The sequence below is a fragment of the Vombatus ursinus genome, unplaced genomic scaffold (assembly GCF_900497805.2).
Source record: "Vombatus ursinus unplaced genomic scaffold, bare-nosed wombat genome assembly UNPS02003292.1, whole genome shotgun sequence".
In the NCBI taxonomy this organism is placed as follows: domain Eukaryota; kingdom Metazoa; phylum Chordata; class Mammalia; order Diprotodontia; family Vombatidae; genus Vombatus; species Vombatus ursinus.
In genome coordinates, this window is record NW_020943070.1 from 1,554,042 (window position 1) to 1,580,044 (window position 26,003).

A 26,003-nucleotide genomic window follows, 5' to 3' on the forward strand; every position below is an offset into this window, starting at 1 on the left:
GATAACCCAGTACCATAGTGTGGAATGGTGGAGAGACTTGGGGTGAGACGTACAAGTCCTGGCTGGGCCCTCTCCTGGGAGGGACTCACTTTTACCACCGGTACAATGGAGGCAATCCTTGCATGCCCTACCTCCAGCTCTCATAAGGAAAGGAGGGTGCACCTGCTCAATCCAGTCCACATTGCTGAGAGCCTCGATGAATCAGGTAGTGAGGATGCAAAGATAAGAAGGAGCAGGCAGGCAGCCCTCAAGAGTCTCCCTGTTAGCTTACTCTATCTTCAGATCAAGTCTCCTCCAAGCCTGGGGCTTTGGAGCCTGTGGTCCCCAAACGGTCTAAGGTGGCGGACCTGTCAGGCTGAAAAGGCTTACGATGCTTCACCTTTACCATTAAGGCCCATGGGCTTGGAGTCTGGGTTACACTGACCTTTCGAAAGAAACACCAAGCAGCCTGATGTTCTTTGCAAGGACAGCCCACAGCATGGGCGTCAGCGTCAGGGCACCCTGAGACTGAGCCAGGTGTCAAACTCAGACAGAAAGGGATCCCTGTGCCTGTCCGAGCTTTTCAGTCCCGCCCTGCAAGCTGGCCACCTCAGGTCTGAGCTGTGGACACAAAGTCCACAGGGGAACCAAATTCAACTTCCCTGACCGCCACATACAATGGGACATTGCACCTGATGCTCACTCCTCCAGACACGTGCTACAGAAGGCCCCACAAACAAGTCCACCCAGCGCCCACATCAGCAGGGGCTCATGCATGCCATGGTGGAGAGGGTGCAGGCCCTTCCACCCACCCTGACCCCAGTTCCTCCAGGGCCTTCCCTCATGCCTGGAGAAGCAAGAGGCTGCTGATGGAGTCAGGAAGACCTGCGGAATCCCACCGCAGACAGTCCCCAGCCACGTGACGACTCTGGGCCTGAGCTTCCCCATCGATGGTCCAGCCTTACACTATGATCCTGAAGCCCACAACTGCATATGGCCAAGCTGCCTCTGGACTTCCGACTTGTGATGAGACGGGTGCCTGGGCCTTAAAATCAGTGACTAGTGACTTTGGAACAGACCTTACAAATTATCTGCTCCAACTTCTGACCTAAAACTCCTGCCCATCACCCTTGAGGAGACTTCTCCTGGCTGTCCCCTGCCTAGGTCCAACAGTCTCATCACCAATGTGCCAGACTCAGCTTCCTCATGCACAGTTCTTTTGTTCACAACTCTTTATATCCAGAGCTGGTGGGTGGTGCAGCAGATAGAGCACTGGCCCTGGAGGCAGGAGGACCCAAGTTCAAATCTGACCTCAGAAACTTAGTAACTGTGTGACCCTAGATAAGTCACTCAATCCCAATGCCCCCCCCCCAAAAACCCTTCTTCACATTCAAGTTTAAAATTCTTGGCCTGTTACTTTAGGCCCTCTACAATCTATTCCATCCTTTCTGCCTTACTTCATACTAGCCCCTTCCACATTCTCTACACTCTGGTCAAATCCAACCAAACCTGTTGACATTAGGAGCTTGTCTACCTCTCTTTGTTCTCATTGCACCCCAATTCTCAGAATGTCCTCACCCCACAAAAAACTTTTAGCTGCCCTTTAGCGTCCAGCCCCCAAATAACCTCCAGGTTGCTTCACAGGAATGGCCCAGCTCATAGCATCAAAGGACTCCCTCCAGACTAAGGTTCTGTCTTGGAAGGCCAAGATGCAAACCTGTGCCATCTAATTCTTGGCCTCCAAGCGCAAGCAGCACTTCAGGTAGCCTGGGTACCTGCTGAATTAACAAATTAACCCGAGGTGACCTCATTCCGAAGTGAAGGAGCTCAGACTTTCCCTCAAAGGGCCTAAACCAGTTTAGAAGCAAATGCTGCTTTGTCCAAGGCGTGTCCTAGGGCGTACCTGGAGGCCAACTGGCATGGCTGGATTTACTTCCAATTTTATTTGTTGGTGGCGATTTGGCGGGTAACCAACTATCACCAGCAGGCCCCGTATGGCCCCCCAACGTGTCGCCTGGGAGGATGTCAAACTGGTTGTATGGCGATCCTCCTCGTGTTTTTCCGGGGGGTACTATGGCGCCTGGGAATAGAAGACAGAGAATTCACTTACAGAAAAGGCTAGAGGCAAAAACAACATCAATAAACATCTTCTAAATTATCTCTAATCTACGCATGCTCTCTGAGAGAAAGTGAAAGGAGACATTACGCAGCTCTCTGGCAACTGGTTCTGAACCAGTGATCCAAGAGACAAAACCAGTCAAACTACAAACAGGTGGTCGTCTTTAAGGGTGGACTCTATAGCCCTGTCCTCCCACCTCACAGCCTGGAAGTGACTCCCCTCCCTGAGCCCTCTATGACCATCTCTTGCTGGAGGCGTACGGCTAGATAGGCCATAACCCATGGCCAAGGGGGGAGACAGGCTGCAATCTGTATGACTCATGCAATGAAATTAAGGGTGAGCTGCCTGAGCTCCTCTGAAGTCATCTGCTTCACCAACCAGTTTATGATTAGGCAAAGATAATTTGAAAGGGTGAGCAGTGCAATGGAAGCTCTATAGAGGCGGTCACTGGGAGAACCAGACGTGGTGCCTCTCCATGCACAGGCAGTGAGACAGAATCCTCGTGTCTGCTCGACCCCTACATGAGACTATGTGTAGACAGCTTTAGAAACCAGGAGTCTGGTACAGGAGGGGCCAACAGATCCTAAGTGCTCCAATGTGAACATCCCATCCCAATGTGCCCACCTAACGTGGCAGTCTCAACGTGCCACATGAGGAAGCAGAAACAGCACTAAGAAAAGAGATGGCGGGACAGCTAGGTGGTGCAGTGGATAGAGCACCAGCCCTGAAGTCAGGAGGACCTGAGTTCAAATCTGGCCTCAGACCAATCACTTGACACTTACTGGCTGTGTGACCCTGGGCAAGTCACTTAACCCCAATTGCCTCACCAAAAAAAAAGAAAAAAAAAAAGAAAAGAGATGGGAAAAGGGCCTGGGGTCTCCAGAGGAGGTCCCTCCAGAGGCAAGACACAACAACAGGGTAGCATCTCAAGGCAGCTGAAAGATGTGAGCATGTCAAAAGTTTAGAAAAGATCCTGGTGACCAAGAGAATGACACAAAGCATGAGTCCTTTCTCTTTTCTACTACATTTTCAAGCAAATCCCCTTCACACCTTGGAGGCTCCCAATGGCGGGAGAAGTGAATGGGCTCCCCTAGATGGTACCCACACAAGACCCCTCCTCACAGGAGACTGGAAGACATGGACAATTCGGCGTGGACTGCTCTTTGGTGGTCGTGAATGATAAAAGTGCCTGGCTTGCTTGGCCTAGCAGAACACTGGCTTAAAAGGCCCCCCAACCAAGTGTCTCCCATGCATATGTCAGTAAAAGAAGGTTCCGTGAAAGACGCTGATGACCCTCCTGGCAGGAAGGGAGGACGCTACTTGGCTGCCAAGTCCCAGGAAGAGGGAATCTCACCAAAGCAGCTTTCTTAACTCTGTTCCACACACTCAGGACACTCTACCCCAACACCCACCCGTGAAGCGCTTCAGCTCTCCAGGAGGCCTTTCCTGGCCCCTATACCTGCCAGAACCTCCTGTCTCCCCCCTCCCTCCAAAACTGCAGTGTTAACAATTTGCTATGTTCCTGTATCGGTGTACTGTCTCCTCAGGCTGGACTGTAAGCTCCTTGAGGGCAGGGACTACTTTGTTTTCATTGTATCCCCTGCACCCATCAGAACTCCTGGCACACTGAAGGCGCTGAATAAATGCTTGTTAACTGGCAGAATGACAGCAACGTCCTCCAGATGCCCCTGTTTGTGGAGGGTACTATGCAGACTGTACAGTGTCCTGCAGAGCCTCCTAAAAGAGATCCACCATCATCCAAAAGGTTCAGGCCCAAGACCCCACATGAGAAAAAGAAACCAGATGAAGAACGTCCCCAGTCCATGCCAGGACACCCAGGTAGGCAGCCAGAACCCACAGAGGCGGTGCATCAATGCTTACCTGGGCCTGGACAACATGCAGATTGGAACAGAAGCAGAATGGGAGCTGCCTGGGAGAGCTGGTGGGGAGCTTGGTCATGACTCCCAGGCTTCTCCAGGAGACAAAAGCTTATGTCTTATTTTTCAATTTTGGAAATCTGTTTTCCAGAATTTGTCTCCATGTTTGATTTTCATTTTTTTTTTAATGTCGCTTTTCTATTTTTTTTTTTAAGTTGTAGTCCCAATTCACTGACTTTTTTTGTCTCTTTTGTTAATGAAAAATATTTAAGAGGGAAAATTTCCCCTAGGGCTTGCCTTGGCTGTGGGTGGAGTGGCCAGTTGGAGATGGAGTGTCTTGGTCAAGGAACAGCACGGAGGCCAGTGCCACTGGACTGTGGAAGGGGATGAGTTTAAGAAGACTGGAAAGGTAGGAAGGAGTCTGATTAGGAAAGGCTTTAACGTCAAAATTGGCATTTTATATTGGCTCCTGGAGGTAACAGAGAACCACGGAATTTAACGGCTCATGCAGTCAGACAACTGGAAGGAGGATGGCCTAGAGTAGGAAGAGACTAGAGGCACAGAGACTCATCAGAAGGCTGTTACAACTGTCCAGGCTCGAGAAGACGAGGACCTGAATGGGGGCGGGCCTGAGGTCTGCTATGCCATCTCACTGCAGTCATTGCTTTTAATGGAACTGTCTCTCATTTCCATGCTTTGTTCTTTAACTCACATATTCTTTAGGAATACATTTGTCTCCATTTAAATTTGGATCCTTTCTTTAAATTCTCTTTCAGTGATGATAATTTTTTATTATGTTGTGGTCAGGAAAGGATGTGTTTGCTGTTTTCATGCATTTGTTTAGAATGGATCTGAGCACTACGCATGCATCTTTTGATTTCCATTCAGTAACTGCCAGAGAGCTCTCTTCACTAGTTTTTCTAAAGTTCTATTCAAGTCCTCCACTTCTTTCTTGTTTATCTTTTTGTTAGATTTGTCTAGGTTTGAAAGGGAACATTGAGGGCCCCAAGTATCATAGAGTTCCTTTTGATTTCTCCCTGTAACTCACGTACTCAGATGCTATGCCAATTAGTGCATACGTATTAAATATGAATATTATTTCATTACTGATGGTGCTTTTAAACATAACTTATTGTCTCTGCTTATCTCTTTTAGCTATGTTTATTTTTACTACTACCTTGCTGATAGTCACTCCTGCTTTTCTGAACTTGCTTCAGGTATAATAAATTCTCCTGTGTGGCCTCATTTTAACTCTGTGTGAATTCTAAGTTTTTTAAATGTGTGGAGACTTTTTTGGACTCTGCTTTCTAATTCATTCCTCCATTTTATGGGTAAGCTCATCCTATTTACATGCAGAGTTATTGTTAATTGTGTTTTCCTCTCTACATAAACTCTTACCCTTTTCCCTCTTTTTGCCACTTACGTCACTTTTTTCCAAAGAAGCACTTTTCCTAGTCAATTGTTTTTGATGTCAGATACCTCATACGTTTTTCTAATTTTTTCAGTCTTTTGACTCGGTTCTAGTATTTCTTTTTGCTTTATACAATCATTGGGTTCTATTTGTCCTGTTCTGCTTATTCAGGGAGTCCACTTCTGGGGTGTGGATTTCTACTTTTTGTTCTAAGTGATTTATTCTCCTCTTGTATTTTTTCCTTAAGAGCTATTGCTTTATTTCTTCCTAGTTACTCTTGGAGTCCTCGGGGCTAAGCCATTCTTTTCTGAGGCTCTACTTGGAGTTACTGTGGAGCTATTCTCTGTTTACAAGTTGGGCTTCTCTCGATCCATAACATTTCTTCATCGTGCTCAGAGTTTTCTTCCGTTTCTTCCTATCTCCCCCAGCTTCAGTTTCTGGATGGGACTATGTACCAGAGTCCCACTGTCCTGAACTTTTGGATGGATGGGTTGGCCCTATTTGGTCCTTTCTCCTCTGCAGTCTAGATGTTATTGCCGCTGTGGTTCTGGGTTGGATGGCAGGAACTAGGTACTGCCCTCTGTCTCAATAGCTGGCTCCTGCCTCCTTCTCTGTATGAGTTTCGGCCTCAGCTCAGAAGGGGTTCTGGTCTCTCCTGACGCATGTGTAATCTCGAGCTGGGAGCTGCCTCTTGTCTCTTTTGTGACCTCCTGCACTGTCTCCTCCCTGGTTCATCCCACTGAGGGCCCCCATTGGCTTGAGACCCTCCTCCTTGGCTCCCTCATCTGCTGTCACCCTCCTGAGTGCTCAGAGGCTTCTGGCCATCCTCCTGCAGCCCTGGACTGTGGTTTCTCTTTCGTCTTCTTGAGCACTTGACCGGGGTACTTGCTGGGCTCACTACCCTTCTAAACCCAGGCCTACGGTTCTCACAATGAAATGCTTCAGGTGGTACTCTATGGTTCTCATCAGAGCACATCCCAATCTCTAACAAATAAATATTAGGGACCGCTCAAATGGCAATGAATGGGGGACACAGTGGTTATGTCTAGGCTCCAACCTTTCACCAACTGAGAATCAAGGCAAGAGAAGTAGTGTTAAAAGATGTCAACAGAGAGATAAATGACTAGAAAGGAGAGGTGGCTGGTCATATGGCCAGAACAAAGGATAACTAATGGGAAGCCCAGTTAAGACAACCACACAAAAGATCCCTCCCATGCTCGGTGGATCACCTAAGAAAAATTCAAGGGAGGACATGGCCAAGAGTCCCATAGGATGAGAAGACATGGATGGGTTACAATCTACAGGGCTGGAAGGATCACAGATTGATGAAATGACAGTTCCTTTTAAGTAAAGAGAATGGTATAGTCTCGTAATCTTTCAAATCTTTGATGGATCTCTAGAGAGGAAAACACTAAAAAAACTCCCAAAACTCCCAAATCCCAATTCCTCTTTATTGCCTCTATTTGACCCCACCCAACACCTCAAAGACTCACTTCATGGAAAAGTGTCTATACAGTGGGTATAAGGGTATGATTACACTTTTAAGTTGAGGATAAGTGAGATTAAAAAAACGGTAAAGGTCTTACCTATTAACTGTTTTTAGCCCTTTGGTCAACAATGATATTCTTTAAATTTACTGACAAATGATTACTGGTATGATGGCCTAAAATAAGTGAGTATCTTCCATCTGCCCCAGAGAAGCAGGCAGTATACAAAATATTTCCCCCAAAGAGAACTAAAAACAGTAAAATCCGTGGCTGGTGGGCAACATGATGACACCGGTAAGACAGCAGAAGACAGGTACCAGCAGACAGCCACGTGGCCATCTTTTCCGTCCCAGTCTTTTCTGTTCCTCTGATGACATTCCGGGCACTTTCCCCCTCTATCTGAATCCTTTTTTGTGTTTCAACCTGTCCACCACATCATGCGTCTTTCCACTGTCCTTGGGGTGACTTTCCCCCTTAGGGCACTCACAAGCCTACACAAAACTCTACTGAAATAACATTGACTGGTATTAAAAAGACGGGCCTTGGGGCAGCTAGGTGGTGCAGTAGGTAGAGCTCTGGCGTTGGAGGATCCGGGTCCAAAACCAGCCTCCGACGCTTGAAATATACTAGCTGTGTGACCCTGGGCAAGTCACTTAACCCTGACTGCCTCACAAAAAAGGTGGCCTTCATCAACTGGGGAAAGGGTGAACAAGTTATGGTATATAAAGGTGCTGGAAGAAATATGAAGGAAAGTGTTTCAGAGAAATCTGGGAAGACTTTTCTGAACTGATGCAGAAGCAGCAGAACCATTTATACCATGACAGCAATGCTGTCCCATCAACACAGTGACTGAACACAACTGCAGAAGACAGATGATCAAACACACTGCCCACCCCTCCAGAAGGCGAAGGACTCGGGCTGCAGAATGAGACACACTTTTCTCTGGACGTGGCCAATGCACAGATCGGTTTGACTTGACTGTACGCAACGGTAACAGGGGTTTTGTTTTTCTTGCTTTCTCAACGGGCTGGGAGGAATAAAAAGCAAAACCAAAAAAGGACGGGGCTTTGTCTCAGCACAGTATAACTCACCAGTCACAATCCGGCTTGCTCCTGTCCACCTGTGGGTTCAATTCTAGGCCCACTCACTGCCCACATCCACTATCCAAAACAAATACACTGAAGCATGGGTTCTAGAGGATGTCTGTCTGGCTGCTTATCAATTTGGACAACAGACATTTGTCATTTCTATTTCATTAACACATCAGGCCAAAAGTTTTTGAATGATTATGGATTTCACTTAGGAAGTGCTATAATATTCCAGGACTTGAGGAGCTGATGCAACCAACACAATGCTAGAGGGCCTCTTCCCATCCATAGGGAATTCCCCGTTCATCTGACCTCTTTACCAGACCTCCACCTCCATGACAGTAGTGTGTACCTTCGGAGAACAAGTCTCGTCTTGCGCTTTCTTACTATCAATAATCATGAGTGTCATTTTAAAAAGCCCTGTCTCAACAGTCACTTTGTTGGCCACACATCCTTCGCCCGGCACTGACAGAAACTACGGTCAAAGCCGTTGTACGAGCAAGAAAGAGGAGTGAAACACAACCTGTCAATCGCTCTTTTATGTGCCATGATAGTCAACAAGAAGGTAAGAGCAGCCTCATGAGGAGATGCCAAATGCCTTAACTAATTTGGCAAGAGGCTGTCATGCAAAATAATGTAATATTCAGACACATTTATTAACCTCTCATGCAAATCTGGCACTCGGTGCCACAATGTCTAAGAAAATAAGAAGAAACGATGCAGAGACAGCCTAGAAACAAATGATGCCACTTGGGGAAGGTATACAGAGAACCTCATGTGACTACATTACATTACAGTAATGTCCACATCAGTAAGAGTTTTACAAAAGAGGTGCAAAGGTTTGGACTGAATGAACTCTCAGGGCCAACAAGGCCTGCCAAGGAACATCAATAGAAGTATGGTCAGACTCCTATTTATGCTTTGCTTTCATGAAGAGATGAGTCCATGTGATTTACTGTCCAGTGAAACAAAACTGAAACAAGAGTTGAGTGATTATTCTGAGACCTTCCATCTGCTTTACAGAAAATTTTAAGAGGCTTGTACAGGAAATTATGGAGAGGCAGGGATGCAATGCTTGTATCATGTTGATGTTCTGGTTCATATAGCCCATGAATATACAAGATCTTTGAGTTTTTAAGAAAGGACCATAAACATAATCATAGCTCATATTTATATAGTGCTTCTTAATTTATAAAGTATATATATTTATATTCACAGGAGTTTTTATCTTTAGGAATGATACGGAACTAGTTAAAAAAAAAAAAAGAAAATGATAAATACCATTAAGATGCCAACCACGCTCCTCATAAATGCCATTTATAATCCTTCTACATCTCAAAAGAAGCCCCACCTTTAAAGCCAGGGTCTCCCCCAACTAGCAGGAGGATCAGAACTTGTGGGCCAATCCTGAAGTCTTACTGATTGAATACGCAGGTAGACTGATGCTTCCCTAAGTGTGGAAGGGATTTCCATGCATACCCCGCACACCCCCAAAGAGGACCCTCCATGTATAACATTCCATTAATGACCTGACTCAGTCATCTAACACTGGTAATCATAAGACCTTGGAAAATTCAAAAACTGCTCATCACTGGCCTTCCCACTTCTTCATCTAGACTAGCAGGGGGGGAAGAGTCTCTGGCTGAGTCCCTGGGCTGTCTCTTACCATTTTTGTGCATACTGGCATCTTGTGTAGCTACCGAGGGCAGGCCTTCTATCATAGAAGTCCACTGTTTAAAGCGAGATTCTGTCCCAGCTTCCTTCCCTCCAACCATGCCATAATCCATGCCACTTGAGCCAAAACCTAAAAACAAAACCCCAAACCCCAAAGTGACTTTTACAGCATTCTTAGTGTATTTCCAATTTACTAAAAGATACTGCTGGAAAGATAAACAAATGAGCTATGGCTAGCAAAGTCTCCAAGTTCTTAATTTGTCACATATTCCTCACTCAAGGACTCTTATTGCTGGAGGGAAACTGGTGCAAAATTTAGCTTCTCGCTGTCATTAGGTGGCAGGAAAAGCACAACGAAGAGCTACGGAGAGCAACTTTGTCCACATCAGTCTCATTTCAGCACACGTGAAAAGGCTGCTCTGAAGGCTGGAGGTGCTGAGGCTACCAATTAGGGCTTGGGTTTTCAGCAAACAGCAGAGACTGGTGGTGAGCATTTAAGTAATGGATAAAACCCTAGCACCACGCAAGCAGAGAGTTTTCCATGGAGAAAACTCCCTGCCTTCCTTCTCCGAGGGGCAACTACAGACAACCTTGGCTTAGTCACTCTTGAAAATGAAACCTCAAACAAAGTTGGAAGAAAATATGAGAAATTTCTACCTCGATACTTTCTATGTGCGTGCGCGTGCGTGTGCGTGTGCGAGCATGCGTGCATGCAGCAGGAATGGAGAGTAGCTGCTAGGAGGGGAGAGCAAGACGAGGCTGAGGCAGTGGGGGGATTGGCCATCCTAGAGGTTCCAGCATGCGGGCTGGCTTCCCTCTGGGTCTTGCCCCGCACCTGCCCGTCAGTCACTGCTGATCTCACAGTCTTTCTGGATTCCCCCTGGAAGAATGTCACCCCTCCTCTGTGCTCAAGGCTCACTTCTCCCATAAAGCCCTTCTCTTACTCTGGCCCTCTACAACACTGTACGAGAGGGGTGGCTGGTCTACACGGCCCCCCAAGCCCCTTGTAGCGCTCTGCATGAGCCTGTGGGGGCCCGCCTCAAACCCCTGGGCTGCGTCCTCCTTCCCCCCTCCTGCGCCAGCCCATGAGAACACCCGGCCCAGGCCGGCCTTTTCAGAGGCACTGCTCTTCTCCCACGGCTGCGGTCACGCTCCTCACCAGAACTGTAGCCAGGAATTTGCCCTTTGCTCTGAAGGTCAGGGAGCCCCACATTCAGGGCACTGGGGACCAGGTTGTCAAGATGTGGCTTGGGTCCGACGGGATGAGATGGCGAATGCTTCATGCTCGGCGGTCGCTGCTGCTGCTGCTGCTGCTGCTGCTGCAATGCGCTCATCATCCGAGCAATCTGCAGAGGAAGCGGGAGAGGCTGAGCCCTGGGTCTACCCCTCTACAAGGAGCCGGCCCCCTCTGGCCAGACAGTCGTCCCCGGGGGCCCAGCTCACCTGCTGTTCATGCTGCTGCCGCACGGCCTGGGAGATCTTTCTCTGGTTTTGGAGCAGCTGCTGCTGCTGCTGCTGCTGTTGTAGGAGAAGCTGACAGGCCTGCAAAGGGGGAAGGGGGAGAAAGAAGGGGGGTGTGTGTGTGTGGGGGGGGGGGGGGGCAAATACATGAAATGGCAATCTTATGGGCATCGTCACCCCTGACAAAAAACACCAGCAGAGGGCTCAATAACACCTATGCGTTCCACGCAATGTACATGCCAGTGTGGATGGAGTAAATTAATTCTGTTCTCCCTCCTCATTTAACATGTGAGAGGATCTGAATCCTGCTCAACTGACCCCCAATAACCCACACAGAAATATATCGCCATAGAACTATGAGACAAAACGCCCCGTCTCACTCCAAAGAACTATTATCCTCGTTATATTGAATTAACTCTTGGGAACAGCATACCCCACTCTCCCTCAATGGAGGAAAGGAAATCAGGCCTATTTAAAATACAGTGCCCTCCCCCCCAACACAGAATTTCTTTCTTTCTCACACACACAGACAGACAGGCGCAATAGAAGAAAGGAAACGAAGCCTATTGGAAATACAGGGTCACATTACAGACAGACAGACAGAGACAGACACCCCCCCCCCCCCCCCCCCAACGTAGACATCTCACACACACGAAGCCTATTTGAAATACAGGGTCATATCACACAAGTCCCTGTACTGCAAACACACCAACCCCAAACCAGAGGGAGTCATGCACACACATGCCTCTAAAGCCATGCAGCCAGAGGAAGTGGATGTGCTCCTTACCAACTGGAACTGGGGAATCTGTGGAAGCTGGCTCAGCATGGCGATCTGCTGGGGAGAAAGCTGAGGCCCCAGGTTGAAAAGACCCGGGTTCAGGCCGCTGTTAGGAAACTGCTTGAGCACGGAGGCAGAAACCTAACAAGGAAGGAGGCAGGGCTGGTGAACAGGAGAGAAAGTGTTCCAAGAAAGAATTCTTGGCAGCACCAGAAGCCGAGGACGAGGCACGCTTGACAGTCCGCGTTTCCTTTTGTCAATATGCTCCTTGTCTCTCACAATTGTGCTTTCATTCGTTCTTTGCCCACCACCTGAGGAATGAGGCTCTTCCAGACAGGCCTCAGAAACACCGAGTAAGACTGCTCACAAGAGCTCACTGGGACCAAAGGGGGATGGCACCATCATCTCCAAGTGATTCCAACAGACTTAGGAAAGAGGAAACATTTTCCCCACAGATTGTGGCTAATGATAAAGAAACGGAACCCGAAGCCAGCCCAAGACGAGAGCTCAGTCTTAGCTGCTGTCACAGAAGCTGGGATCACCCTGGATGGCCCCAGATTCCCATCAGAATCTGGTCCAGGGGAGACCTGAGGAAGCACACCGACCCCTCCCCCCATGGCATCCCTGGACAAGTGCTTTTCTAGCTTCTGGAGGACTTCGAGTGATCCATCTAGGGACGGGGAGCTCTCTCTGTCACTCGGCATGGGGTAGGAGTCCATTCTTCTTTGGCTGGCTCTCACGGTTACTAACTGTCCCTTGCATTAAACATCTGCACGATAAACTATCCTTCCCCATTCAGATTACTACTCACACTGAGCTACAGAAAAGATAAATCCAAGTGAGAAGAAATGCAGCAGTGGCCCAAGCTTTGCCAGTGTGAGCTGACTGAATGCTTATGGCTACAAGAGGCCAATGTCCCATCCCTGGTGTTCCTGCCCTTTCATCAAAGAGAAGAGCCCTGAAACCTCCCCATGTCTTCTCCTCTTACGTCTCAGTCTCGTGCAATCAGTCAGATATGCATGGCTTTCCCCCAAAATACCAAAAGGGCTCAAGGCTAGGAATGTATGACTCTGCACCCCTCATAATGGCCTTGCTGGGGGGCTCCCTGTTACTGCCATTTTGTAAGATTCCCATGATCCTATGACCTCACTGAGGTGGGCCCTTCAGGCACCCTCCCATAAACCCTCTGGAGAAGATCTCCCCAACACACTGGAGGCTTTTCTTGAGGTCTTTCAGAATTTCATGGGTCTGATGTCCCAAGATTTTTAAGGAATTAATGCAAGTATAGAAGAGTATTTTCCCCAACAGAGAAATGATCAGAGGATACGGACAGACAGTTCTCAGAGCAAGAAACCCAAGCTGCCAACAACCAAATAAAAAAATGCTCCAAATTACAAGTAAGAGAAGTTGCAGTTAAAGCACATGGAGTTCTATTTCACATTTATCAGAATGGCAAAGATGACAAAGAGAAATGACAACTATTGGAGGGTCTGTGAAGGGCAGTAAGGACCCCCGACGCTGCAGCTTCAAAGAAACGTTTACAAATACACAAAGGAATTCAAAGGGGCAACGGCACTGTTCTTGTGCAATACTGAACAGCTACTGAGAGGAGCAAGAGGTACTTGCGCTTCCAGTCCTATGACCCATGCTCTGGCCTGCTGTGCATACCGTAGGGTTTCTTAGCTCCCTCACTTTCGGGGTCCCCCGATCACGTGCTCCATCACCTTTCGGACACCCTCTGGCTAGGGTGGAATCTCGATTCTTCGGAGACATCAGCATCCATGGAGGGGCATCTCACCACAATAAGCATTCACACCTCGCTCACGAGACCCTCAGGCATTTCTCTGACCCACTCCTAGCTCTCTAGTGCTTGGCATTTGCTCACGTGCTGCCCCGCAAGCGTCTTCAAGACGTATCACGGTTCTGTAGATCTACTTCTGCAACTAAACTCTAAGCCCTTCCACAGATCGCCAATGACCTGGAGCGGCCACATTCAGGAGCATCTCCAACCTGCTGCTCCCATCACCGCCCCCTACCTGATCAGACAGCTCACACAACCTCAGGCTTCGAAGGAATCTTGGAACTGCCTGGTCACGTCCTGAGAAAGGATCCTCCAGTGGTCATCCAGGCCTCTGCAGAAAACTTCTAGAGAAGATTCCGCTGCACTCCCAGACAGCTCTAATGCCAAAGAAGGTTTTCCTTATGTCAAACCTCAATTTGTGTCTCAGCTTCCACCTGTTACTACCACATCTGGTCTGTGAGGCCGGGGACAAGCCCATTTTCTCCGCCTTGCAGAACTTTGTACACAGACAGCTCCCACGGTTTCCCTAAGCCTTCTCTACACTGAATGTTTCCAATCCCTTCAATCCACCTCCAGGTGGTACAGTCTTTGGGCCTTTTCTCACGCAGGTCACTCTCCCCTGGACACACTTGGCTGGTCAATGTCTTCTATCCCAGGGGTTGTCCGACTAGGGCAGAGGCCCTCTCCTAATGTAGTCTGGCACCACGTTAACTTCCTTGCCTGCTATCTCACAAACTGCTGAGCTAACAGGATACTAAGACCCCTTGATTTTTAAAGATGAACACTCTTTCCTTAGAAGCACATTGCACTTGTGAAACAGAGAGAAATCTCATCTCGTGTCCAGGAACTTCTGCTATTATTGGCCACACTCCCGGGCAGACCAGTCTTCTCCTATCTCGCTAAACAATCCTTTTCTCCGTCTCTGGCTATGCTTCCTGTTCCCTCAGAAAGGCACTCCATCACCATGCTGCCCTCAGTCATCTTTTTTTTTTTTTTTTGTCTTTTCTGGCTAGGCAGTGGGGTTAAGTGACTTGCCCAGGGTCACACAGCTAGTATGTGTTATGTGTCTGAGGCTGGATTTGAATTCAGGTCCTCCTGACTCCAGGGCTGGTGCTCTATCCACTGCGCCACCGAGCTGCCCCCTCCGTCATCTTTTCTGTCTACACACATCCTATAGGGCGGCTGTCTCCCCTATTCACTGCTTCAAAGAGGAAGAGGGGATACAGTGGAGAGGATCCCTCTGCTTGACCATGGGGAAGCCCCCTCTGCAGTGCCGTTTCCTCAGCTATAAAATGGGGCGATGCCTGGAGCACCAACCTCAGAGGGCTTTTAAAAGGATGTAAACTGTCTGAAAGCTTTTAAAATATCCATCGTGACTGCTATTATTGACTCCCAAACCTACCTTCCTAGTTCAGGTTTCTCCCCTGAAGCTTCTAAACAGTGTCTATCCTGGGAAATCCTGGAGCTCTGCCTCAACCTGTCCCCAGTCAAGGCCTTTCCCTCCTCCTGACTCAGCCATTCCTCATGCCCCCGTGGCCCCTTCATCTCCCATCTTGGCCACTCACAGCCAGCTTCCAGTATCGCAGCCGCCTCCGTCGCCACGAGTCTTTTGGGATGCCCCTGCTCCTCTTCATCCCCACCGCTGCCCCCATCGTGGACACCTTGTGGCTGGAGCCAACACAACCCCTCGCACAGGTGTTCTTTGTGGCGCTCCCTTTAGCCCCCTGTGCTGAGCTATGGAATGGATGGATCTGTTAAAACTGCTCTGTTATTCAAAGCCTTTCGACGACCATTTCTACCTCATGGTCTCATTTACGGGCACGTGCACACTTATATCAATGCAGCTCCATGCTTTGCAAAATCCACAGAGAACAGAGACAAGGCAGTCTCGGAAGGGAAAGGACCAGCTGCTGGGGCACTGAGAAAGGCCTCCCAAGCAAGATGTCCCTGGAGAAGGCTCCTGAGCCCATCAGCTACTTGAAGATGTGGAGATGAAGAGGGAGAGCACTCCAGGCCTGTGGTGGGGGGACTGGGGAGTGGTCAGCAGGGCAGGACACAGAGAGGAGCGTGGCAGAGAAAAGACAGTGGGACAGTAGGGTTTGCTACTGAGTGAAGGGACTGGAAAGGGAGGAAGGAGCTGGGATGCAAAGAGCTTTGAACATGAAGCCAAGGAGCTGGTGTGACCCACCAAGATGTCTGTGTGCAAGGACTGGAGTGGGGAGAGACTGCAGGCGGCCAGGCTACTATGATAGGCCTGGCCCTGCAAAGTGACCGTGTGAGTGGGAAGATGGGGATGTGGGTAAAAACTGAAAAGAGCCAGGCGGGGCAACGTCTATAGTCCGGCTGTGAGTTGTGGAACGCGAAACTGCAGATTATCCAAGTGTGGAGGCTGGGGGGAGCACACGGCATCACATCCTGCAGAGAGACATGGGGGATCTCTGAGGAGAAACAGGGGCAGGAGGCAGTTACCGGGAGATGGCCTGTCAGGACCGCCTCAGCCCTCCACCGTCAAGGTCTAGTGAACGGCCCCGGCTCCACCCCCGAGGAATGGGTACGGGAGGACACAGACAAGAGCAGCAGACGAGAAGGTGAAGATGGATTACAAAAAGACTAACTGGGCAGGAAAACAGGAACCACGGAAGATTGCTCAATGACAGTATCCTTGTAAATTAGAGAAGGGCGTGAGGGTGTTTCTGTAGCCATTTTCTGTGGTAGCAAAGCACTGGAAATAAAGGAGGCTTTCATCATCAGACAAGAGTTAAACGCACTGTGTATATGCACACAACGGAATGTTACCGTGCCCTATGAAATGACAAACACGGAGAAGGAAGAAGAAGATGGGAACGGACATCAGAGCTAATGGCTGCGCAGCACCACAGTCACGTGTGAGGCCAATGGCTCTGCGCCCCCTCCTCACAGCCTCCTGCCTCTCACCAGAGAGGGGATGGATTACAGGTCAAAGGGGACACAGGCTGCCAGAGCAGGCAAGGGGCCTATGGGGCCAAAGTGTCTGTACTTACTTGTGACTAGGGCTGGACTCTGCTGGGGGAGGCAGCAGGGATGATTTAGTGAGAAATGGGAGAGGAAATAGCAGCAGCTAGGGGCTCCACAGTGCACACAGCCCCAGATCTGGGGTCAGGAGGACTCATCTTGGTGAGTTCAAATCTGGCCTCAGATGCTCACTAGCTGTGTGACCCTGGGCAAATCACTTCATCCTGCTTGCCTCAGTTTCCTCATCTGAAAAATGAGCTAGAGAAGGAAATAACCACTCCAGCATCTTTGCTAAGAAAACTCCAGACAGAGTCAGAAGGTGTTGGACACAACTGAAGTGAATGAACACCAACAAACAAGAGGAGATAAAGAGAATCAATATAACATGATAACAAAAGTCTAGAAAGGGATACAAAGAAACTGAACTTTTCTTACTGACTTAAGTTTAATATACACGTCTTAGAGAAAACTGAACCTGACAGAAATTCATACTATTAGCAAAACGGTGACATAGCAACAGGGTTAAAAAGTGACTGAGTGGGAAGAGACTCTTTAAGACGTCCATATAGTTCAGAGAAATGTGTGAAGATTTGTTTGAAGGGATGATAATGAAGAAAGCAGAACCAGGAGAATAACACAAGTGATGCATACAATCATGACTTATAATAATAATGAAAAACAAACAGTAAAAGACATCAAAGACAATAAAAAAAAACCAAGCCTACGAACTGTGAGGAACATTCATTCTCCTGGAGAATTACTAAGGAAACAAACCTTGCACCTCTCAAGGTAGGGGAAATACTTCAGGCTACAGAGGTGGAGAAGCAATGCGATCAGTGAGGTGCAGATACACAATCAGAGTGTGTCATGAGCAAAGCTGTGTTGTTGGTTGGGCTTTGCTGAAACTTTTTTGGGGGGACAAGGATTCAATGGTGGTAGTGGTGGGAATTAAAGAGGAAATAATTATGGCATAAAAACAAAAGGCAATAACAAAACTAAAAAAATAAGAAACGAGGATGTCAGTCATTAAAAAGGCAACAACAATGATAACAGAACAGTTTAGAAAAGACACAAGCACCTCCATCGTGCTGGGATACCAGGGGCGGGGAACCTGTGGCCTCGAGGCCACATGTGGCCCTTTAGGTCCTCAAGTGTGGCCCTGTGACCAAATCTAAACTTCACAGAACAAATCCCCTTTGTAAAAGGATTTGTTTAGTAATTTATATTTTAATTTATTAGCATTTATTTATAATTCTTTATATATAAAGAATTATAAATTAGGATAAAAGTTATTAATAATTTAATAAAAGCATGAGGACTAGGGCTCTCCAGGCTGGGTAGCCCAGATGGGGAGAAGGTGAGATCCACTTTCCCAGCATTAGAGGAGAACATGCGGCTCCTTTGCCACTGGTGAGCACTTGGCGGCCTGAAGTGAACAAGTCAAGGTCCCCTCCATCCCTGCTCTGGACCCATTCATCTGTCTGTTCCACGAGCCTCCTGTCCCCATCTCTGCACCAGAGGTTACCACGGGGGCAGGGAAGGGAGGGTCTGACCACGAGTCAGCTTGTCCTGCCTGTCCAAGCTCACACAGGCAGAATTCAAATCCAGTGCCTTTCAGGCAGCAGCCTCATCTCTCCAGGCACAGAATCACCAGTTCTAAGAGAAAAGCAGCTCAGAATGGACAGTGCTGCAGTCTAAGTCAGTGGAGCTGGTTCTATAGTATTTTTCCTAATAACGGTGTTGTGCTCTTCTCAAGAAGGGACACAGGACAATCAGTCAACATCTGATTTCCTTTTAAATTAGAATTTTTAAAAAGTGACCACAGGATTTTCTATTTTTTCCCCATGCAAAACAATAACAAGATTTGTAATTTGATATAATGCCCATGAATTTTCATTCCAGACACCCAGTAACATCCTCAATAAATACTGGCAGCTATGACGCCTTTAACTTTCACAAAATCCACCGCAGGTAAGTTAACGGCTCATAACCCCCTGTTTCTGGCATTCCGAGACATCAAACTGCTTACCTGGGGAGAAATAAACTGGGGAGGCACTTGCGCCCGCAGATTAGGGGAAGAGTTTAGCGGCTGCACCGGCGTGTGCATGCCCCGCGATTGTGCTGTGCTATTTCCAAACAAACCATGATTGCCACCCTGTGAAAAAGAGAAAAAGGAGAGCCGAAGAACTTTATTTATTTTCAGTAGGAAAAACACCAAGAAGCAGACACTGGCCTAACTCCCACTGCTGACCTGCAGAAGGTATGAGGCCTGCATAGCCTGTGAGGTAAAAGAATTCTCCACCCAGCAAGCTTCTCACCCCAGGACCACCTTCAAGCGCCAAGACCTGACAAGTGCCCAAGCTCCTGGAGCTTGCTCAATAGCTGATGGCTTTTGGGTTCAATGCAGCTAACAGCATCCCCAGTAAAGAATGCCATTTTCTTAGCCACTCTATTTATATGCCCTAGTTTTACTAAATACCCACATCATTTTCAAATGGAATAAGAGAAAAATGTCAAAACTCATCATGGTATGGGTTGTCTGTCAGATTTCTAAAGAACCAAAGTATTAAAGAGGTTCCAGTGTGTCTAGGCTAGAGAGAGAGCAGGAAGCTTTGCTGCTGCTTCTGTATACCCTATGTCTTGTGGGAGGGGGAAAAGTTTCCTCTGGATCTGAGTCAGCACCTTTTTGGTCCCAAGATGCTAAGGTCTTCAATAGGACCAACAACAAATATTAAACACCTACTTTGGGTGCACTGAGGATACAAAGACAGACATACCCAAGAACGTTTATTCTCGTGCTCAACAATACCACCCCAAAGGCTGGCCAAGACAAGCACCCAAATTGCTAGGATGCAAGGGAGGGTTTGGTAAGTGGGTGAGGAGAACCTTCCAGGGAAGAGTGGATGGAAAGGAGGAACGTCAACAAATGCAGACGCGGGGCAGCCGCTGAGGCTGGCATGGGCAAACGCACTGAGTCAGGTGGGGACAGGGTGAGAGGGGAGACTAGGGAGTGGATCACTGAGTCTGCAGCATAGCACGCATCCACAAGAGATGAGGCCACAGAGGGATGGGGAAGCCTTTTGGGCAGACAGGGTCTGAATTCGCAGAGGGGAGAATTAACAGGCAAGGCAGCTGAGTGGACTGGGGCAGGGGAGGAGGGAGACAAAGGGATGGGAAGAACCAAGGTCACTCAGAGGTTCTGAGACTGGGTGCTTAGGAAAAGAGCAGGATTATCAGAAAAAAACAGAAGAAAATGAGCAGCTCCTCTGGGGAATGGTGTGACTCCTCAAGGAGGCACCTGAAAACCCAGGCCTGGAGCTACCAGGAAAAATCTGGGGGTAGAGAGCCCCCTTGGGGATGACGAGTGACTGGAGCAGAAGAGAGAGTGCCAGGGCCCGCCCACCCACAGAGGGGAACATCCCTGACCTCTGGAGAACCACAGGCCTGAGGAACAGCCAGCACGCAGGCAAACCAGAAAGGCATTGTCCAAGAGCGTTCAGACACAGTCCTCCTCCACGGAGGACGCCGTGTTTCAGGAGTCGACTTCAGAAAAAGCATTTGAGCTGAAAGATGCCTTCTCACCAATGTTCTACAACATGAGAATCTAGACCAGTAAACTGCCTTTCTCCTCTTCAGGCTCGGAGGCATCCCTTTGGAAATCCCTGAGAACCTCTCTAGGCCCGGCCTGGCTTCCAGCATGAGGGCAAACCTCTCCATATCATGAAACCAACTGATGGCAACTGCAGCTATACTAGAGCCCAAAGTCAGGATGGGATAGAAACAGCCAAAGCTGAAGGTTCTGAAAAAGGGCCTAGCAGATCCATGTTCCTCGCCCCCACAATCCTACTGCTGGTATAGATGCCGACGAGGCCCCGCGTATCCTGAAATGTTCTCTGTTGTACTTTCTGTGGTCACAGAGATGCAGAACGGAAGCAGGCGCCTGCAGCCTGGGGAAGAGCTGAATGACATGGCACATCAAGAATGGGATCTCAAGGTGCTGCTGTAAGAAAGAAGGACTTACATGAAGTGACGCTGAGGAAAGTCAGCAGAACCAGGAAAACAGCATGTAAGACTGTAACAACATGAGCAGAAAAATTGCAACTCCATGGAATGCTTTGTGATGACCAGGATCAAGCTTGATCCTGGACAAGAAGTAAAAGAAAAAAAAAAAAGACTCTCCCTCCCATCAGGGCAAGGTGGGTACCACAGGGATGCAATGGGACATCCACTCTCAGACTCCCATCTGGGTGCTCATTGTTTTGATGGAACTGTATTTTTCTTTCAAATCACTGCTACAAGTAGAATCTTCTTCTGGGCAAGGAAGGAATATATTTGGAAAGGATCATAATGAAAAGAAAAAAGGCATAAAGATGAAAAAACTTTTAAGCTGAAAAAAATAACCAAATTAGGATGGGGGAAAGGCAAAGCATTTAAGTGCCTACCATGTGCCAGGCTCTACTAAGCTTTTTCCAGCCTGTTACGATGACTGGGCTTGTGGCATTTCACACAGTGGAAATGAACACACTTCCCATAAGAAATAAAGGTGACAACTTTTCTTCAGGGTCATTCCACTGTTAACGGCTGGTTTTGCATTTCTGCCATCATTTAAGATTATGTTGGGGCAGCATGCAGAGCTGAGATGACACGGGAACCCAACAGGCAACATTACAAACTCCGGGAACCCTGGAGGGTCTCCCAAAACGCATTCCTAATAGCAGCAATGAGGACCCTTGAAAGGTGACATTTGGCCTGAGACAGTCTGAATTATCGAGGTCCCAGAGCAGCCTTGTAGAAACCATTGGAAAAAAGGTGAAAGTAAATATGAACCAAATAAGAGACAGGGGGTCTTAAGACTTGAATGACAAGTGGAAGGAAGGAACCGTCTTTGTCACTACTATACTAAAAACCAAAAGCACAGAGGAACACCGTTCCCATCTTTCCTCCACCAGCATCCCCTACAGGAGCCACCCACTACAGCCCAACAGCCAGACTCCTAGAAAGGTCCCTGATCCTGGGAAATAGTGACAGAAGTACACCTGTCTCTCTCTTCCCCCCCCGCCCCCCTTCCATCTCCTCTGTTCGCTCGCCCTCAAGAGATGGGTTCTCTGGCTTACCTGTCTGCACCCACCCCACTCAGAAATAATCTGTCTGGTATGGCACTAGCATTCACGTAGCTGGTCAGAGAGCCAGAGAGGAGGTTGAGACTGCTCAGCTACTTTTACAGGTATATGACAAATGCTCTGATCCTTAAAGGTTTTCTCTCCCGAGGGCAGCTTTTCCTCCCAGACTTAAGCAGACTGCATTGAGAAGCAATATGCTGTATCATTCTGTTTAGAAACAGCATCATCGAGGCTGGCCCTCGGTCCTGCACCAAGGCACCTTTCTACCATCTCCTCCCTATCCTTTCCAGAGAGTGGACCTGGTCATTTGAAATTCATAAGGAATGGGTCACTCTGGCCTACACCTAACCCAAGAAGCCCACAGAGGAAAGCTGAAGGACTAAAATGCCCACAGTGTACGCTTCCTCTCACATTATAGGCTCAGCAGAGCAGAGTTCCCCAGACTGATAGCAAGGGCAGAGCAGGATCAAGGCCAGCTCCCAGCCCTGGTCCCAGTGATACATTGGAGAGGCCTCCTTACTTGTCTAGCAGCGAAGTTTTGGGGGTTGAGCCCTGTGCCGATTGCCCCCAGGCTGACGTTGGGTGCTGTGGAGCCAGAGGGAGACAGCTTGTAGCTGGGAGAAGGGGAGAAGGGAGAGCAGGGAGCCTCATCCCCCAGGCACCCGTCTTGATTGGAGAAAGGCAAAGTCAGCTGGAGAGCAGGCGTTAGCCAATCCCAACGTGGGTTGGTTAGTGAAGCAACAGAAGGCAAAGGGGGAAAAGAGAAAACAGCAGCAACAAGCCAAGTTAGCGTCTTTTAGCACCAAGGAGGCCCCACATCGCATCTGACCAGCTCAGCCACACTCTGCCTGACAGACCAGCTGCGGCAGTGGCCAGGCGGCTCTTTATCTTCCCGTTACTGACTCATTCTGCTCAGAGGCAGAAGAGAAACCTGCCGGGCAACGTGTCTGTGTCTACATCCGACGCTGATTAGTTCTCACTCGGCTCCTGTGAGCACAGAAGCCCAGGGACCCTGGCGTCGCAATCTGGACATATGGACCACCACTGCTGCTGTCAGGGGCCTGCTTGTAGCCCATTCCAGCGCATTCGCTGACCTCTTGAGAACAGGGAGAGTCAGCAAATGCTTCTTCTTGAACACAATCAGGGCCTACCACTGACTTCTGGCCTTAGTTTGACAATAATTTAGAGGTCTGTGGTGAAATTAATTAACAAACACCGAAAAGAAAGATTCTGAGTCCAGCCTTCCCCTGCCCCAGAAAGAAACCATGAATTCAATCAACATAGACCAAAAGGGCCGTCTATTTATATTGGTGAAAGGAATCCATCACAAGACAGCAGTACAGCTTAAAAAAGACAGAAAACGAAGGTAACCAGCAAGTTTCTCTCAAGAGCAAAGGGAGAAAGTTGCCAGCCACCTGCAGGGGGGAGGGAAACGGGGATGGCCACTTTGTGGCCCACGCGCCATGTCAACCAGCCCAGCCAGCAGAAATGCTCATGGCTCAGAGTGACTGAGATCCCCCTTAGCCTGCAGCCATTTCTATGCTTCCTCACGATGTCCCCCTTCTATGGAATGTGCCAGCCCACATGTACACATCTGCCCTCCAAACTTTGTCAGCTCTGCGGCAACAAAGGCCGTAATCTCACAGGATATATGCTGTCGATGTCTGGGCTTAGTTCTGGATTCGGGAATTCTATGCTCCTTCCTAGATTCAATCACCAGATGAAAACCCAAATGGATCTCTTGTATAACTGGTCATCATCAAGAATTACCCTCACCTTTTCAAAGTAAGGCCCGCTATCTGTGGTTCCCATGTCTTTGGAATTAGGTGGACGGAACCCAGATCTATCCTTCCTCATGATATCATTAAAGTCCCCGAGATTCATGGCTCGTTTGTCCACATCAAACTTCTTGTCAGGAAGGCTCCCTGAAAAAGCAATGAGAAGAAAGGGGATGGTTAGTGGTCAAGAATCTATTCCCTTACTAGGCTAGCCTCTGTTGTATGGTCCAAAAGGCAGGGAAAAAATTTCAATAAATCATAGAAACAGGTGAGACATCTCAATTCCCCTAAATTATTTCAATGAATATCAACTCTTGATCAGAATATTAAAGATTTCAGGGTGATCTTTTAATAAAAGTTTAACAAAACAACCTGAGTTTTAACATAACTGAACATTTGTGAAGGCTTTTTAGATTAGGGCTTTTGTACAGTTCTGGATATCTCTCCTTTCCTATTATATATCCCCCTCACATAAACCCTTTGATCCTGTCAAATGGATCCACTCAACTCTTTCCCAGAACACAATGCCACAATGAAACCTAGGTGGCTTTGTAAAGGTGCCCCATTCTGAGCCCTCAACCAGCTGCACCTTTGCAGCTATTAACCATGCCCCAAAAACTGGCCTGAAGCCCCTTCCCCCATCATCCCACATGGGAGGGATTCCCTCGGAGAGGGGTCCACTGGACACCCACCACTCGACTGACTCGTACTAACAGGTATCCTTACGTATGTGTGGATTTTCTCTAACAAGACTGCAAACTGTTCGTAGCTGAGGACCGCACCATCTCTGTATCCCTCACACTGGGGGATTCTAACTTCTTGGGTGTCCTGGACCCTTCCCAAGAATTATGCTTTTAAATGCATAAAATCAAATCTATACGATTACAAAGGAAATCAAGTATGGTAAAGCCCAGAGAATCTGTATTTTCTTCCCCATCCCTGCTCATGAACTCCCTGAAGAAGCCAAGTGTTTGTTCAGCTGAGAGTGAAGGAGGGTTTCTGGGGTGGCTGGACCACTTGGGACAAGATCACTTGCCAGAGGGAGGATTCCTTCTCAATCCATGCTAAGAGACTGAAGCAGACGGCCTACAGTTTGTTAACTCCTCAACCCTTTCCTGCTAGGAGGTGCCACAGATGATGTGATGAAAATCAAAGTCCATTCCGTATCAATACGGTAACAGTAACAGTCATGGCAATACACACCTACAGATAAATCCATCTTACTGGCTGGGCTGTCCTCAGCTTGACTCTGAAAAAGAAAAAAGAAATGAGAGCAGATCAGGCTGCATGTGCAGACAGCCTCTGGAAAAGAGGAGGCAGCACTTTTCTCCAAAAAGCCAGCCCTTAGCACAGGTATGCAGAAAGTCATTCAAGGACACTCCCGGAATCCCATGTCAACAAAGGAGGAAGAATGCACCAAATGAAGCCTTTTTAACCCAGCCTCAATATAAACTAACAGGACTCCTGTCAGCTCCTTTGGATGAATGGAGTTCAATTTTCACGTACAAAGTGACCACAAAGTTCAAGAGGCGGAGAGGAAGAGTTAGATAAACAGTGTTGGGGAGAAACAAGCCACTATTCTCAAGCACCAGGAGGGCTGGCATCAAACTCTAGGCCGAGACGCCAGGCCATGACCACTCCTCCTCGTGACTTTTCAAGTCACCGAATCCTGAAACGTGCAGCCAAGGGAAGCTGCTGTGCTTCTGGCACTGAGGGACAAAATGCCCCCAACAAGGCAGAAATACATTAAGAAAACCACCAAGGATTCCCACCCTTCCACCTTTCACTCATGACCTGGTTTACTTCTTAAAGTAAAGGGCAAATCTAGTATCATAACTGTCAGGACTCTTTTCGATTTTGAAACCCCGGAAATGACAACTAACTTAAAAGTCAAAGACGAGGGAGATGATTCAGCTCAAGAGGGCTGGGAAAAGACCAGTATGACAAGAGAAGAGACGGTGACTGCAGAACGCCAATCATGACAACGGTTCTATCATTTCTCACATGTCCAGCTGGAAGGGCATCAGCTGAACGCTAAGTCTGTGCCTCTCTACAAAAGGTGGCAAGACATTCTGTGGGAACCTCAGGAGAATGAGAGTAAGAAGCAGCCGTCGCTGGGAGCGGGGGAGGAATTAAACGTACCAGCAATCCCATATTTGAAAACTGCTTGGCAAGAGGGTTCATCCAGGAATCACTGTTTCCGCCTTTTAGTGAACACTACAAAACACACATAAAACACACAATGTCAGAACAAAAAAAGAAATCTTTCTTCTCCTCATTACAATGAAGGACTTAAACGGTACTTGTCTGAACCTTACTACTACTCTTTGGAGCTGGGGATGGTATGATCCACGTGTAGCTTTCAGCCCCACTTGGCTTATTTAGACAGCACAAAGTTGAATGACTTCCCAAACAGCCAGTTGCACGTTGTGTGGGATT

General features: G+C 48.1%; 1 protein-coding gene across 5 annotated transcripts in view; it reads right to left on the reverse strand.

Annotated features, from left to right (window-relative positions):
- TNRC6B (trinucleotide repeat containing adaptor 6B) overlaps positions 1-26,003 on the reverse strand; it is a 214,771-nt gene that overhangs the window by 15,657 nt on the left and 173,111 nt on the right. For 2 of the 5 annotated variants that reach the window (XM_027872529.1, XM_027872504.1), the window contains 9 exons: positions 25,707-25,781; positions 24,768-24,813; positions 23,563-23,711; positions 18,696-18,821; positions 11,884-12,015; positions 11,079-11,177; positions 10,795-10,981; positions 9,628-9,765; positions 1,883-2,059 (listed from right to left, as the gene is read on the reverse strand). In XM_027872529.1, the coding sequence (XP_027728330.1) occupies positions 1,883-2,059; positions 9,628-9,765; positions 10,795-10,981; positions 11,079-11,177; positions 11,884-12,015; positions 18,696-18,821; positions 23,563-23,711; positions 24,768-24,813; positions 25,707-25,781 (1,129 nt within the window). Of the gene's footprint in view, positions 1-1,882; positions 2,060-9,627; positions 9,766-10,794; positions 11,003-11,078; positions 11,178-11,883; positions 12,016-18,695; positions 18,822-23,562; positions 23,712-24,767; positions 24,814-25,706; positions 25,782-26,003 lie in introns of all 5 variants that reach the window. The other 3 variants (XM_027872521.1, XM_027872497.1, XM_027872514.1) reach the window with 2 other exon arrangements.